This window comes from Scomber japonicus, chromosome 11 (genome assembly GCF_027409825.1).
Source record: "Scomber japonicus isolate fScoJap1 chromosome 11, fScoJap1.pri, whole genome shotgun sequence".
NCBI classification, from domain to species: domain Eukaryota; kingdom Metazoa; phylum Chordata; class Actinopteri; order Scombriformes; family Scombridae; genus Scomber; species Scomber japonicus.
In genome coordinates, this window is record NC_070588.1 from 18,921,743 (window position 1) to 18,938,973 (window position 17,231).

The 17,231-nt window shown below is 38.1% G+C and overlaps 1 protein-coding gene across 1 annotated transcript; it reads right to left on the reverse strand.

Annotated features, from left to right (window-relative positions):
• Positions 1–1,568: 1,568 nt before the first annotated feature.
• Positions 1,569–14,788, reverse strand: cog3 (component of oligomeric golgi complex 3). The gene is made up of 23 exons (XM_053328912.1): positions 14,614–14,788; positions 14,243–14,389; positions 14,083–14,144; positions 12,726–12,891; positions 12,109–12,183; positions 11,576–11,668; positions 10,468–10,593; positions 10,260–10,340; positions 10,107–10,150; positions 9,884–10,010; positions 9,120–9,211; positions 8,753–8,892; positions 7,830–7,990; positions 6,809–6,917; positions 6,595–6,713; positions 6,383–6,472; positions 5,637–5,757; positions 5,254–5,342; positions 4,992–5,126; positions 4,472–4,547; positions 4,206–4,333; positions 2,818–2,916; positions 1,569–2,705 (listed from the first exon to the last, which is right to left on the reverse strand). Exons 1-23 carry the CDS (start codon positions 14,779–14,781, stop codon positions 2,676–2,678), a joined length of 2,478 nt encoding a protein of 825 aa, XP_053184887.1. The 5' UTR covers positions 14,782–14,788; the 3' UTR covers positions 1,569–2,675.
• Between the last annotated feature and the right edge of the window lie 2,443 nt (positions 14,789–17,231).

Here is a 17,231-nt window from a genome sequence, read left to right on the forward strand (position 1 = left end):
CAGAATTGCTCTTGTCTATTATTTACTTCCACCATTAGAGGGCTTTTGAGTTCAACTCTATGTGATTGAAACTCTGATGCTTCATTTTCCACAACACAATTCAGGTTGGAATTTTTGGAAATTCGAAGGAGCTACTTTGAGATTGAAGAAGGTGCCACCATGCAGTATCGACTGTCAGATAGTGATGGCAATGCTAAGAAGGATATGTCTTTCCCTGATATAGAAATCACAGATTGTGAAAAAACAGTTTCCCTCAATGTGGAACTTGCTAAACTAAAGGTATTGTCAAGGTGTTAAAATTATGAGTTTTTTTAAATTCAAGGCTCACAATAGAAGAGAGAATAGACATCCACATTAATTACAAAATCTGCTTGGTTCAACAGAGTAAGACACCGCTCATCAAACGCTACAACAGTGGAAAAACTTTTATCATGATTTTTCCTGATGGGACTGGGCAGATAAGGTATCCTTTAATGGTGAATAAAACTGGATTTTTTTTTGACATGATAATATGTATAATACTTAATTTTTCATTGTTCATCTTAATCATATAAGCTACCCATCAGGAAGGCTTGCTATTCTTGTGTCTGCTGCACGATCGGCTGATTGGTACTATGTGGTCCTGGAAGACAAACAAGACAACCCTCGCATTCAGGCGGTTTTCATGAAAGGGGGTCAGGGTACCTGTTATCACAAAAATGGCCGCATTTGGTAGGATTGGTTAACATAAAATTGGCATATTATTCAGCAATTAAAATCTATTGTATTATTGTATTATTACCTGAAGCATTTTAAGTTTAATTGACAGCAGACAGGAACAACAGTCTGTCTGGGTGAGACAATAAAACCCCTGAGCAGCTCACTGTTCACAAGCTGCTTCTCTTTATTAGGTTGAACCTAACTCCACAGGGAGGCACCTACTGCACTGACACAGGGGTCCTGAAGAAGAATTGGAGCTGGCTGGACAATACCAATCATGTTCAAGCTCCTCCCTGCCAGCCTCCCTACCTGACACTGAGCCCTTACCTCAACGTCCACATCCAGTCCCAGGAGCACATCTACCTCAATTACATCTCTGGCCGATGCAGTGTACGGCTTAATGTAGGAGTAAAATCAAAAGTATGTAGCTTGTGGTGTTAATAATAATAATAATTTGTAGCAATAGTAGAAATACAACTGATGCAAATTGAGTAGACCAACTCTCAGATTAAATGAGTGATTTTACTTTGCTATATCCTTGCATTTGCAGCAGAATCAAGGCAAAGGTCCAATGCTGTCAGAGTTTGACATGCTTCAGAGGTATTTGCAGCAGAAGAGTACAGAGATCAATGTCTTGCTCCAGAAGTGCCAGTCCCTCATCACCTATCAAAAGGCTGTCGGTCAACAGAAGGTCAAGACCCCGAAAAGCCTCATCTCACAGAAGGAAAGACGGCGGCTGCCAACGAAGAAGAAACGGTCTGCCAAAAAGACCCGCGAAAGCCACTGAAGTCCTTGAATGGCAGTGTCTCTTTTGTGTGAAGGGACTCATACTATTCACTAAATTTGAATAAAAAAGACAAGAAATAAAATCAGAGATCATTCACCTTTTTTTAATCAGAAGTTCATAAATAATGTAACTATACACATCATCTTACATGGGAAACGCCAAAGCAAATGTTACAATGACAGTTTCCGGTTACCTTTGTTACTCTGTGAGGACAGTAAGAAAACCCATATATTGTTACTCATATACAGTGCAAAACTGATAAGGTCAAATGGGCCATTATCATGTCAGAGTAAAGGTATATTAGTTTTTGTCACACTAGGTATAAAAGAAAAAAAGTATAAAACATAAGATTTCTTTTGCCTTTTTTACATATTTGCAACTGGTTAACAAAATCCATGAGAGAAGACTATGGAAGAATCTTTAAGAACACCTCTGACATGTAAATAACAGCTGTATGAATTTTTCTATGATCAGAGAGGGAATCATGTAAGACCTGAGCGTCATGTAGCGCAGGCAACTGTAGAGTTTTAATCGACATTATAAAGACTGTTACATTTTAAAATAGCGGATAAAATATTTTGCAGCATTTTTTCTCCAATTATTCTTCCAAAACCATCAAGGGAATCTGGGAATATGGGTGCAAGCCCTCTTACTGGCCATTAGCTACCTGGCTGATGAACAACCCTTTAGTTCCTCACCCAAAGTGTCCTTGTCTGAACACTCAAGCATAATTCACCCTGCTAACCCTCAACCCTCCACCGAGTATGCCAATTCTTTTTTTTTTTTCTAAAATAATGTGGTGTGAGGAGAGATGCAATTGTGATCACGAATCCACTCTTGTACTGATGGATTGCTCCTGTGCGACCCTAATCACAATACCACTTTCAATTTTAGCCAAAAAAAAACAATAAACCCATGCCCAAAGAAATAACCTCCACTTCACAGTTTGTTACGAGTTGCTTAACAAACGTATAGCTGCTTGAGTCAAAATCTTTGGCCTTATGCAGGACTTGTTTTTTATCATCAGTTCAGCAATCTCAGTCCAGTTGTAACTCAGGTATACTTCTCTGGTCATCATGCCATGTCTGTCTCACAGCTCCTGGCCACAACTGGAGCTGCAACATTGCATTGCTATGGTGGGAGAGGGGGGGGGGGGTGTTCACCAACATTGCCATTTCGAAATTGGGCGTTACTTATTCACAGACAGCAGCAGGTTAATCTGAAAGAGAGAGACAGAAAAATAATGAATGCTCACCATGACTAAAGTGACATAGCTTATTTATCACTGCTATCATTAAAACTATGCCTAGTGCCTTTTGGCAGTCCTGTACCTGCTCCATAGATGGACATGCAATGATTTGAAGGTCTTCTCCACTGTATTCCTCCTGAAGCAAAGTGTGCAGTCGTTGGAATACTTGCTGGATGTTATTCTGTGGAAAAGACGTCATGTTACTGAGTGCCGGAGGGAAATTTGTGCGGCCGACCTTCCCTAACTAACTCGTTTCCATGTCAACAGAAGAATTTGGTTTGTCTCCAATTCAGCTTCACTTATCACCTCGATGAACAATAAACCTGTACAATACTCAATGGTCCTCTACTATTATGGAGCTGCTACACTTTGAACAAGAGCAAGGAAGAAAGATCATGTCACTCCACTCTTGTTACTTTTCACTAAATTTATTTTATAATTGATTTTGAGATTGTACTGATTATTTTTAAATTTTTTCATGACTGGGCTTCAGTTTGAATTTCTCTCTTTGTCCTTTCTGACTTATGAGCAGCCTGAGGCCCCGAGACAGGAACCTGTACTCAATGGTCCTCTACTACTGTGGAGCTGCTACACTTTTAACAAGAGCGAGGAAGAAAGATCATGTCACTCCACTCTTGTTACTTTTCACTAAATTTGTTTTATAATTGATTTTGAGATTTTACTGATTATTTTAATATCTTTTCATGACTGGGCTTCAGTTTGAATTTCTCTCTTTGCCCTTTCTGACTTATGAGCAGCCTGAGGCCCCGAGACAGGAACCTGCTGCCTGTTTCTAAAACTACACGTAGGACTAGAGAGAAGTGTAGCTCTGGAATGACCTACGAGTTCTTCTATAAACACAAATAACCCTGCCATCAAACTTGCATGTGTATCGCAAGGTGTTTGGTGTGTTGCACCACTGCACTGCTGTTTTCTCCAGCAGACATGTTTCTACGGGGTTCATGTTCAACAGTTGCCATGGTAGCCAACACACCCCAAAGAAGGGTGGTGAGGTGGGTGGGACAGGGACTTAAACCAGCTGTTCTGCACGGGGCTGTTTAGACAGGATGAGACGGCTGCTGTGGTGCTTGTTCCTTGTGGTATTTTGACCAAAGCACGTCAGATATATTTTATTATGACGTCAGAGAACTTTGTTCATTTGTAGAAAAAGGGCTTAATATGGCTGTTTTAAACAAAACGGTCACCTTAAAACATAGGATTTCAATCCTCTACCTCTCCCAAAATCATTGGTCTTTTACTACAGTGACTAAAAATAAAGAAAAATCTAAAAATACATTTTCTATCTATGAGTTCAGCTCTTCATATGAATATACCTGTATATTACATTATATTATGCTATCCAAGCTTTGTAAATGTCATATAAAAAAGGATTCTTTGAGCTTCAACAATGACTTAAAAAGAAACTGACTCATGCAGCACATGCTACACCCTAGTGTTTCTGCCACCCACCCGGACAGGCTTGAAAAGGATGAACTCGGTGTCTCTATTGGCCAAGTACAAGGACATGCTCTGTAAAGTGCTTGGCAGCTTGCTCTTCATCACCCGGTAGGTTGCCATCACTATATCGTTGATCTTTGCTGAAAGGAGAAAAAAAAAGTACTAAGGAAAAAAAAAGAAAAAAAAGAAAAATATTGACATGCCCTCGAGCATGCGCTCTACAAGTTTTGATGAATTGCAGTTTGATGCCGGTGGCCTTTCCGGAGATAAAAACCTACCTGGCTGTGCCCAAGGTTGCTGAGACAGACTGTATGTGGGACCCCCCTGGATGGCCATGGTTTTAAGAGCTGCAACCTGAGTGCAGACACAGTCAAAACAAAATAATTCATAAGGACTTAATTTGCACTAGTGGTACTGTGACTCATGCAGACAACCACAAGAACTAAGTCATCTAGCCTTTTCAGTTCAGGCTTGTATCAAATAAATAGCAGTTTTCATATAAATGATAACAGAAAACTGAGTATTGTGGGTAGAGAGATTAACAAAAGCAACAGAATCACTGCATTGAAAGCATTAAGAACACAACAGGATACACACATGCATAAAAAAACTAGCAGCAGAATTAGATATCCTAGTGGAAAAAAGGCATTTTATCTACAGTTGTCAGACCTTCAGTGATCAGTGAATAAGCGAATTATTTTTTTATTAAAAGGTTTTAAAGGTAAAGGCTGAAAAACTGAAGGTCAGGATGTTCTGTCGTTGCCTGAGGCTAAAGTCGGCATTCGCTTTAGCAGTTACCTTGGTCAGAAATTCTTCAAGGTTCCCAACAAAGATCTGAGTCTGCTGCTGAATGAACTGCTCACAACTGAACTTCAGGTGTCGGTCCACATCCTTCTTAGAGTCAATGTAGTGCTCCTTTATCTCTGGTGTTCCCTAGGGGCCACAGAGTAAAAGGGTTTAGTACTATCAAGTGGTGGTTCCCTTGGCAGGTGCTATCAAAGTGTATGAAGTGTATGGTGTGTTTTAATAAAAAAAAAAGAGAAAAAAATAAATACACCACCTCCAACAAGAATTCAAGTATGGCGTTGTGACTGTTGAGTCGGAAGAATTTGGGAACAGCCTTGGGGTTCAGGATTTTGAAGGCAGCGTCTTAAGAAAAAAGAACAGAGATTAAATCTGGGCTGGGCTGTAGAATGAGAGTGCCCTCTAGTGCTACAAATTCAACATGACCTTGAATGAGATAAGGTTGATAGGAAGAGCGAATCTGCCCCGGTGAGCCATCGGTTAATGTACATTATGGTGTTGGATTACACTGTAATTTCCACATTAATTGTTGCCATCGGTGCATGTGATAGGCACAAGTTGCTTAATGAGCATGAGAATGTAATGACTGGCTTTATGGAGCTGAACACCAATGTTCCCCTCCACCTTTAATTATCTTACCCCGGGTTTTCTTCAGGTCCAGTGAGATTTCCTTGATGGCAAAGTCGGTGTGAAATGGAGCAATCTGTTCACGCATTATTAGCAGGTGCTTGATCAGGAAAAGTTGCCCATCTACTTGCGTCTACAGAAAAATGATAGCACACTGTTAAAAATCCACACTGTTGGCTGCCGATGCTAAAAGGGCATCTGCTGACTATCCCAGCTACAGTGAACATAAAAAGCACATGCTTAGAGGCGATAAGGGAATATGTCTAATTAATAACTCCTGATTAACCATAGCTGGAAAGGGACATATTATCGTGACAAAAAAAAAGAAGGAAGCTGAAACCATTTATCGCTCAGCTAGTGACTAAAACATTGGAAAAAGACATCATCAACGTTGGGAGAAAACATGTCCTCTGAGATTGATGTTGCTGCATTAATTTGAAGTTCTGGGGTTGAAACAGGCCAGTTACCACAGATATTGACAGCAAATTTGAAGATGCCAGAATAAATAGGATGGTCTGCTGAACGCTTTGTAGAGCATAATAAAGCAGCCGTTAAAATAAACTTTAAATGACATCCCAGCTGCTTTCGTTAAATATCCTATTGCCTGAAGGAATTTAAATGAAAGAGAACACGTTTTAATTAGAAGGGAACTGATCTTATTTACTATGACAAAAGAAAGGGACATTTCCAACTATTTTTGATAATAATAGAAAAGAGAATACAAAAATCACACTCTACTCTTAAGCATATGTGCCAACCTTGTTTTTAAGGATGATATCAGAGGCTTTAAGCAGCGACTGGATGCAGGCAGATAAGGCTTCTTGGGATAAACCCTGGAAAACTGCTCTCTGTAAAAAAAACAAAAAAACAAGACACAATAAGCAACACAGGAAAATAGACATGCAAGAGTGTATGGAACTGATGCATTACAAATCAATATTTTTGCAAGTGATAGAAATTGAAAGCTCACATCTATACATCTGTAAAGCTTGGACAGACAAACCAGCGTTCGTCTGACAGTAGGGTACCACATGCCATGCAGATCAGCAGGGGAGATGGAGGTCTGTAGGCGTGATGTTTCTACATTCCCTGTATTCATCATTAAACCGGAGGAGAGCCATCAAGCAAATGACAATATAAACAAAAGTTGTAAAAAAAAGTGCCAAAAATCTAGAAATACATACCAACATTACTATTTCTTCTGCCATCAGGGTCCTCAAGCTGAACATCAGAAAACGTGGTTTCTTGTGACATCTGCTTCATCTGCTCTTCCTTCAAGCTCTGAGCAATTCTCTATTGATGTCAAAGAAACAGACATTGAAGAGTTAAGGGATATAAAGTGATAGATAATGGAAAGACACTCACATTTGCTTTAATGGGAGGTCTCTGGGTTTTTTGAAGGTTAAATTAACATAAAATAAAATTCAAACTTGCAAACCAAGACATTAATATGCAAAGAAATATCAGAGTGTACGCTAGCTCTTGACATTGAGAAAATAGCACACAAACACACTTAAAGGGCTTTCAAACATTCGTCAAAGACTCAAAGGCATATTTTACTACAAGTGTAGACATTCACAGCCTTCCGAAACCTTGAAGTTACATTATTCACCTTCACATCCGTTTCACTTTGGATAACACCAAAGCACTTTAAGTTTGCGGTTACTTTTTGCCACATTAATCAGACAAACAACAATCTTAACAACAATCAGCAATCAATTTCAAGAGATTGCAGATGATGTAACCTGACACACCAGATGATTTGCTACACAGACCCATCAGAGTTGTCCTTGTAAACTGGCAGGCACTTTCAAAAAGTACAATAAAAGCAGGTGATAGGATGAAACATCTATCTATCACCTTTCATCACTGTTTTACTTTGCGACGGTCATTGGTCCTACCCACCGGTGGTTCTGACACGAGCACATAACTTGAAGCCTGACTTAGATGGATTCTCACATGATCTCACGATGTTGTGATTTTGCAAATCCAGCTGCCTCTCAAGGTAAGAGATTTTTTCTAATTTTGATCAATCTTTTTAAAACATTATCTTAAGACTCTGGGAATTTGTGATGGCCATTTTTCACTATTGTTTACATTGTACATGTTGTGTGAAGCTGGTTGAGTAGAGGCCGACTGATTACAACAGGTTAATGTTTTCTCTCCGAAGATATTCAAAAATCCCTTTCAGAATACAAGATTTACCTCCATCATCTCCAGTTTTTCAGGATAAGCCAGATCTCCTGGAGCTGGGTTGTAGCCTGTGATATCAGTCTGGATGTAAATGTGAGTCCTGTAGACCAGTCTCTCCTGGACATCCTCCAGCATCTGCTTCACTACTGCATCAAAGGCCCCCAACTGAGATGCTACATAAAGACACACACACACACAGGTCAGTATGCTGTTTGAACCAATTTTAAAATCATAACAACCTTTCTGCATTGCAGCACGAGAAGACTTCATGTTTCAAAGAAAATGTTATATTCCTTTTGTTTTCCAAAAGTACATGCTTCCTCTGGAGTTAGTCTTCTTACCCACTACCCCAGCGCCCCTTTGTAATTCTGGATGAACAACTTTAAAAATTGACGACCTGAATCCAAAGTAATGCATCAGTGATCCTCTATAGTTTTTGTTTTGTTTTTGTTCGCTAAAAACGGCAGAATTTTACATCAATGTTAAAAATCTGTCAAATATTCCTCACTGATAAAAATAATCAATCAATCAATCAATCAATATGTATTTGTATAGCACCAAATCACAACAAAGTCATCTCAAGGCATTTTACACGTAGAGCAGGTTCTAAACCATACTCTTCAGGTCTTAATTTTAAAGAGACCCAACATTCCCAAATAAGCCCTGATGATGCATGTAGATACTTTTAAGTGCCTAATTTTCATTTATTTTTGAAAAGTATATTTTTCTTCTTTATTTTGACACAAAAAAAACCCCAAAAAGTTCCAGTAATTTCAAGTGAAAGACAATTTCGGAGCAAAACAAACTTCATCATTGAAGTCAACAGGTGTCCAAGTTTGTCATTGTACTGTATCAGCTGGATTTTGGTAACACAATTTCAAACACCCTATGTTACATTTGACAAACTGTGAGGAGAACAAAAACTCCCAACATACCATTGTTATGAACGTGGTCTTCTAGCATCTCATTCTTGAGAATGCTGCAGAGCTCGGAAAGAGTTTCCAGGTGGATAATGTGGATGATAAGAGGCCGGAGGACATCGTACAGGGACAGACATAACTTCTCCAGCAGCTCACTGTCAGAGATAAGGGACACACTTATGGCTAAATATGAATTGCAACATGTTTTTTTTTTTGCTGTTAGATGGTTAAACAATGCATTTACCCATGGTGTTTAAACTGGTATTCATCATACACTAAACACATCATACACTCTGAAGCGTCACGCCTTAGACAAACAAACTGCACCTGTGTGTGTAATAAAAAGGTAGATCCTGTAGCCAGTGAGGTGGGTGCTACTCACTCTAGTTTGGGTGTAGGTTTTGAGAAGAACTCATTAAATAGTTGGTGTTCGTCCTGGCACACGTGAACCATGAAGGCACAGCCACTGCGAACCTGCACAAATACACATAATGATCATCTGCTTCAGTGCCTATAACTATAAAACACTTTGCTCTGGTTCACCTTCAAACAAGAAAACATGTCCTCCCTCATAAATGACGCAGGCACACATTACGGCCATCCTTAACAAGATGAATAACCTTTCCAGTTTTTTTTTTTTTTAAAGCTTGGACAGGTGCTGTGGCTGTTATGACGTATCATTGCATTGACCTTTAATTACAGCATCCCCATCAAGCCAATTAGTGTGTGGTGTTTTTAATTGCCAGAACAGTATTTAAACACATAGTCTGTCCCGGTGCTGAAATCGAATCAGTTACGGCTGAAGTCACACGTTAAAATGAAACTACTTCACTATTAATACATTGGATTTTCAAACACTGGCACTACATCAACACAATAGCTTTACAGATGAGGTATGACTGGGTATACACAAACAACACCAATGCTCCGCACACAGCAATTCAATTGTGAACAAAACAGGAGTAGGTTTTGGATACCTGCTTCACACAATCTAAGGTTATACTCATTTATCATGTGCACAGCTTAGTGTCTGTAACAAATGTTCCAGAAAATATCCTAGAGTCCATACTGTGCATTCTCTGCAAGCTCAAATGTCACCTGACTACATCCAAAGGGCAACTCTGCTTTGAACAAGTCATGCCTTACCAGAGCACAGTGGTCTTTGCTGTTTTGGTTGGTCAGCTCAGTAATGGTGGATGTGATGCTGGGACTGAGGAGCTGCTCTCTCTGGTCCAGGTAGCATTGGTGGATTTCATCTAGGAGCTGAGTGTATCTGCTCACATCAATATATGAGGAGGGATTAGTTAGGAGAAAATCTAAAATACACTAGGTTGCTTTTTTTTAATTCTGGATAAATAACAACACTCACTCTGGGATCTTCTCTGCCCGCTGTTCTATCTGTTCAATCAGTGACTGAAAGCGAGAGAAAAACAGTCAGTGTGCCCCTGTGCTTATCTGTGATTGTATTACAGACAACTCTCTTTGCTTATTCTAGGGGTAACAAAAAACACATTATACTCACTCTAACTTTAGGTGCAACTGCTCTAAACTTAACGTAGTAAAGTGTAAATGCATTGTCTGCATTGGTCAAACCCATCGGATCCTGAGGAGACAAAAAAGAAAATAGACTCAAGTACTGATACTGGATTAGACACATAAACCTATCTACTGTATGCCTCTATACACATTGTAATTATTAAGTGTTCTGCAGGATTTGTGTCTTTTCTTACCCTTTTTGTTAACTGGCCTGTGAGATTCTGCATAGTGTTCACAATATGAATCTTCATGAAGTGCATAGCTTTAGAAAGACATTGTTTAAACTTGTTCAGATAAACTGGATAGTCCTTGAAATTGGGCTGCAAACAATAAAAAGGTAAACAAGTGTTAAGACAGCTTTCATAGATGACACATACAATATATAATCCTACCTATAGATCATACTACAGGTATTAGCACGTTGCAGTTATAGATTTTTGATGACACACATTTCTTAAAACTGAAATCACTGTTTCAAAACCCTTCATGACAAATCTCAAGAATAGTTTTCTCACTGTAATACTGTAGCATTTTGTACATTTATATCATGTTTAAAAAACTATTATGACAAAAAATCATGTAAATTAGACTGCAATTATCGGGGGGGGGGGGGGGGGGGGACACACAACCCCAAAATCTTTTCCTCATGGAAGTGGACAGTGTGTTTAGTTTTCTTGGAATTACTTTATTTTAGAAAAGTAAATCTTCTGAAGTACACTGCAGAATTTCTAATTCATTAATGTAAGGTTGCACAAGCGACACAGTAAATAGGTACCTTTATTTGTGTGGCAACAGAATCTTGATTTATGCAATAAATAAATAGATAAATCTAAAATTTAAAAAAGCTATTTCAAAGACAAGACTGATATATATGGTAATGTTAGTGGTTGTGGTCAGTTTTCATGTTGGGAGACAAATGTCAGTGTCATTGGAGTTATTGTACGGGTTGATTTTGACATGTATGTATGTCAATGTTTTGGATTAATGCTTTTTAAATGTGACATTAAATGTGCTGAGCTGCTCGTTGGTAAAGAGAGCTGTGGTGAGAGTTTTGAAAAATTCAACTCAGAGTGTGACCAATTGTAACAAAACTGTATAACATCGAACAGTATCATGTCAGACTGATGGGGGGGCAGGGGTCATGAACAAGCTTTCAACAAGCTTTTCAAGGTATTCAAAACACTGACTACCTAAAACATTATCTAGGGTTTCAATACTTTTTTTTATCATTCATTAGTCTAAAGCAAGATGAGATCTGCACAAACAGAACAGAAATGTTGTTTAAAAGTGAAAACTACTTACATGCGAAGAAACATATTCAATGCAGTCATCCAGTTTTGACAGCATTGGTATAAAACCTTCGCTATTTACAGACAAAGTCGGTGAGTTCAGTTTCTGTGAAGACAGAGAAAAAAAGCTAAGAATGAAGCTTTTGCTATTCATTACAATCTTCCAGCTCTTGGTATTTTAAATCCAAACTTTTTATTTTTTAACTTGGCAAAGTCAGTACTGTGAGAAATGTGTTTTTAATTTGATATAAAAAAACCTCATTTATAACTTTGACTTGTATTTCAAAGGTTTATACTGTAGGTCAGACAAAATCTTATGTCCCATTCAAGGAAAGAAAGATCAGTGATAAAAAAGTAATAAAGTGGGACTATTTTTTAGTATATTTAGTGACTTTGGCATTTATGTCTAGACACATTATCTTAAAATTCTAAACTAAGGGAATAAAGCCAATATTCAAGTGTGTCTTACAATAAAGTTTCCACACAACGCTCACATTTTGTGGTCAAATGTTTCATGATGACAGACAAACAAAAAAGCCAGCTTACCGTGTTTATGTTTTCTAACTCATTAAAATATGACAGTTTCTGCTGAATGCTCTCTGCCAGGTCAACAAGCTCTGCCTGCAAACACACAAAACAACAAACCACAGTTGACACAATACAGCATGACAGTTTCATTCCGACTCAAGTTCCCAGTCCAATCTACATATATTTACCAATATGAGCACCTATCTGCAGGAGTTGCAAGAAACGACAAAGAATGAAAACTGCAGAGTCAAGAAGATATTAAATATACCACAGAGGGAATGAGCCTCAGGCAGATTCTTTTGACCTGCTGAAGGTTTGCTGGTGTTTTTATAATCAGACAAGCTTTTAACCATGACATGCTGTTCTAAACTAAATATTGTGTATTGTATTACATCTGCAGTGGCTCCTTTGGGTGTTTCCACAGTTGTTTTTTAACTATTCAGGAAAGATCCAGAGTCAAGATTGTGTATTTCTAGGTTTGGGAGGTAGGTTCAGATTCATAAATACTAATCAGTCTGTTGTGGACTATTAGAAAAATTCATTGACTTCATTATTTGAATATTTACCTTTGAGCAATCAGTTTGTCATGTCAGTAAAGCTCTGGTTTACAGTTGATAGGACAGCGTGCCACCTACCTGTTCTTTTAGGAGCTGTTCACAGGCCTCGTGTAATGTGCCCGTCTTATTGGACACGAACAGGTACTGTTTCTGGAGGGAGTCCAGCTGCTCCAGAGCTGCACTGACATCTTTGAGAATAGCGTTGCATTGTTCCTGGTAGCAGTTTAGATCATCTCTGGTTTTCCTGAAGGGAAAATAGATATCTGTTTGTTTAGCTGAAGACAGACAATGCAGTGAATCCAACTAATGATATGAATGGCAGTGTGACCACTATGAGCAGGATGTACTCTTATTTATGGATGAAACTTTCAAGCACATTATATTTCTGATGATGTCAATTTTCTGTCATAAGTCTTTCTTTTATTCCTACTCTGTAGAACAAACTGCCTGATAACTTGACATCTGTCACATCTGTGCCAACCTACAAAATTAAACTACATTCTCACATTTCTATTTTCACAGACGAACGATAAGTTGCTACGGTTACGTATGTGGGGTTGACAAAGGTTATTTACTTTCTTTGAGTAAGATGGTTCTTTGCCAATCCATGTAAATGTAACACATACTGAGGTTAATTATAATTATGTGTTACTATAAATAAAATTTCCTATCATTTCTTAAGTAGTTATTTACCGATTAATTTATTTAAGTAACATTTATCTAAACCTGTCCTCCACTAAACAAGCATCTCACCAATGTAGAGCTGCAATGATTATTCGATTAATTGATTGGTTGCCAACTATTAAATTACTCTTCAGCTGTTTTGATAATTGACTAATCTTTTGGAGTCATTCCTTAAGAAAACAAAATCTATATTATCTGGTTCCAGCTTCTTAAGGCTGAATATGTTCTGGTTTCTATGAAGGTTAACTCTTTAAATTCTGGACTGTAGGTCAGGACAAAAGAAGACATCTGAGGACATCATCTTAGACTTTGGGTAAATCTAACAAATTAATTAATTGAGAAAATAATCAACAGATTAATCAATAATAAAAATAATCATTATTAGGGATGTACCGATATGACTTTTTCAGTCCTGCTACTGACACCGATACCTGGGCTTTGAGTATCGGCAGATAGTGAGTACTGATCCAATACCAATGTGTAGAACACTGTGCTGAAGAGACTGGCATGATCTAATTTTATGTATGAGGCAAAATCAGGCTTGACTTTAACATCACTTTACTAACTAAAACAATGTCTACCAAATAAATACATAACTAGATTTACTGAATTCTCATATAATAACATAAGGGTTTCTGATACTAGAAGATTGTCACAGATACCCGATCCAGCTATACGAGTCAGTATCAGACCAATATCTGCATCAGTATTGGTGCATCTCTTGACTGAATCACCTTTAACATGAACGCACCTGTATTTTGCACTGTCGTCCTGGTCCATGTTTGCCTGTAACTTGGCAAACCAGGCAAAAAACTGCAAAACAAATTGGCATAACATTACATTACATTAAAATCCATGCATTATCATTGTGGAGTTCTATGTCTGACTGGATACAGCGTCTATAAGGTCACCTGTTGTGCAGTTTCTATCCTGTCACTGTCCATGTCGAGCATCTGAAAACCCTTGAGCAGGACGTCCTCTGTTGAGGCGGGTACAGTAGCTGTAAATGGGGACTGCAAGGACCGAGAAGACAGGCTGCACAGGTCCTCGATTGGTAGCTGCGAAAAACAAAACAGTCAGGGGCTGTTTGAACATTCATGTTGTGTGGGTGCCTGACGTGGCGCAGTGCAAGTTAACTTGCATTCAGCGACACATGAACATTAATATCCTGTTTACGGAGCAGGGAAATGTTTACACACAGCGTCTGGGTTTAGTCCTCCTAGCTGGTGCCATAAAGTCAGTTAGCAACACTGTTAGCTGTTTAGCTGGAGTTACATCTCACCTCTGACGGGATAGAGAGCGTTTCAGCCGCGGCTCGAATCTCCAGCACAGAGTCCATTTGTTTCTCTGTGAGGGGAGCCGTGGCATCCGTGCGGCGATCCCATAACGAGAGCTTCTCCCGGGTTTCTTTATCTGTCAGATCCAGGAGGGACTGGTCTGTGAACGCCATCGTCACTCTGGACAGCCAGCACCAACGTCAGCAGGTCAGCAGCAGCAGTAGCAACACACCATACTTCCTGTTCCGGTACCGTAGGCGGGGTTTGATTGAGGATACGGTCCAGATAGTTAACCTAGATCTGCTGAACTATCGCGAGATTTTCACGCGTTGGCTCTTCATTGTGCGTGTTGCACAAAATATTGAAGTCTATTATATGGAAGCCCACTGCCACCAATACTGCCACCGATACTTTCTCAAAATAATGACTTATCTCAAAATAATGAATTAGTATCTAAAAAATAAGGTACTATCTCAAAATATTGACTTAGTATCTCAAAAAAATGGGAAACTTTTTCAAAATAATGACTCTTATGACTTAGTATGAGATACTTAATCATTATTTTGGGATACTAAGTCATTATTTTGAGAAAATATCGCATTATATTGACTTACAGGATATTTTTTTATCACACTAGGCTTCGATAGGTTAAGGTCTGATTAGATTTAGCCACAAAAAACCCCTCTGTAGCCTATAGCTATGGTTAGAGAAAGATAATGGGTTGGGTTAAATGACCACTCTTGCGAGATGTTTTGAAAATCTAGGGTTGCAATCTACACACGATCCTCGAGGATATTTCATACAGGTAGCCTATTTTAGTTGGCATATGCTTGTCTTCTTTATTGTTTGGCCCACTTCTGTAGCTACGTGTAAAAATTGAGAAATCAACGAATCATCTTCCTTAGATTTTTTTTTTCTTCTTCTGACCTCATTTTGTACACAACATGTACAAAATGTATTAAAGTGGTAACTCTTCCTTCTATTGGCAACAAAGTGTAGCTACTTCCACATTTGATGTGGGTGACAAAATAACCAAATGATCATGTTTGTCATTATACCAAATATGAAAATAACTTATAACTCATTTGTTTGCCAAAAATACTCCAGAGTCAAAGAAATGAATACTATGTTTGTCTGCACATCTTTGTGTTATAATAATGAATCATGTTGAAAAAGATTCATCTGGTTTAAATTGTAAAACAAAGATAACTGCTGGAACAAAATAGTTTTATATTGTTTTATAATCTTTATTATCCTTATTCTGATTGTTTCCAAGGGCAATTTCTTCTTTCTTTCTTTCCTTTCATTTGACTGGATTTACTTAAATCACCTGAATGGCAGCTTGAGCCCATAAAAATATTAAAATGTTAACATTACAAGATAAATATGTGATTGAGACATTTCCCGATTGGGATTATGCCTCTACTAGGAAATTAATTTATCACAAAAAACATACAAATCCAGCAGGTGGAGCCTTGAGGCATGTTTTAATACTCCAAATAATGTTTTTTCTGCAATTTCTCATTATGTCTGCAAATTAGTTGTTGTATTTCTCTTAGTACACACTCTGAGTGAACCATCTGACAGGCTTGTAGTAGCTAAGCGTTGCATTTACTCACTCAACAAATTTTCTTAAATCCCAACAAACAAGAACTTGAACTTAAACATCTGCCACTCTACTGTCTATCTTTGTGTGGTCAAATGGAGGCTAAAACAAACTTCATGTCAGTCAAGTCTGTTTTAATGTGTTCTTTTCTGTCTATCTCATAATGGAAAGCAGATACAAGACCAATATATTGACAGATGTTTTTTGTTTCAATATACTAGCGGTGATGAAAACAGCTCAATCAGTTGTCCATTGTCTTATTTTCTACAACATGTATGTGTGTGTATAATTAAATAAAGCAAAACAGAAATGTAATTCATTTTGTGCTATGTATTGGCGTGGTTTTAATGCATTTTTAACTAATATTATGCAGTATATTAACGTATTCACCCCAACCGATCCCTACATTAGGAACACATTTTTATTAACTCAATCTTTTTTAATGAAACTGTTCCTTTTTGTCTAAATCACTTTTCAAAAATAGCTAAAATTCAAAACAGGAATTATGTATACGAATTATTGTAATTTCCTTCATGACCTCCAGTGTTTGTTAATATACAAAAATAATGACATCTCAAAATCCAAAAAATCCTGGTGACAGTGAACGGAGGAGGTTGTGTTCACGTATTGCAGTCCTGTCTGCAGGGTGTCTCACGGGGAGTTCACACAGAGTTCATTTTTTTTTCTTCTTTGTTGCTCTTGTCTACTTTAGTTGAAAGGAGACGCTGCAGAATTCGAGCCATGTTACACTAGTACAAAAAGGGATGTCAGAGAAGATCATGTCAGAAGTTGTATTTTGGCTCGGTGTAGGTCAGAGTGAATCCTGTAGAGCAAGACTGACACTCTATTCTTCTGGTGTTTTCTTTTTATGGTGGTGTTGTTAGGGTTTGTTCACACTTTAATGATAGTTCATTTGTAAATTAGTTTAAGCAAATATATTAAATTACCATCCAACAAGACACATTTTACACATTTAGTACCTTGTAAAAAAAACAGAACAAGTCACACTGATAATCA

Coding starts and splice junctions, on each gene's coding strand:
- cog3 (XM_053328912.1), bottom strand. CDS start 14,781: ATGGCGTTCACAGACCAGTCCCTCCTGGATCTGACAGATAAAGAAACC. Junction 8,893..9,119: donor AAACCTACACCCAAACTAGA/GTGAGTAGCACC, acceptor TATCTCTGACAG/TGAGCTGCTGGAGAAGTTAT. Junction 2,706..2,817: donor CATGTCCATCTATGGAGCAG/GTACAGGACTGC, acceptor TCTCTCTTTCAG/ATTAACCTGCTGCTGTCTGT.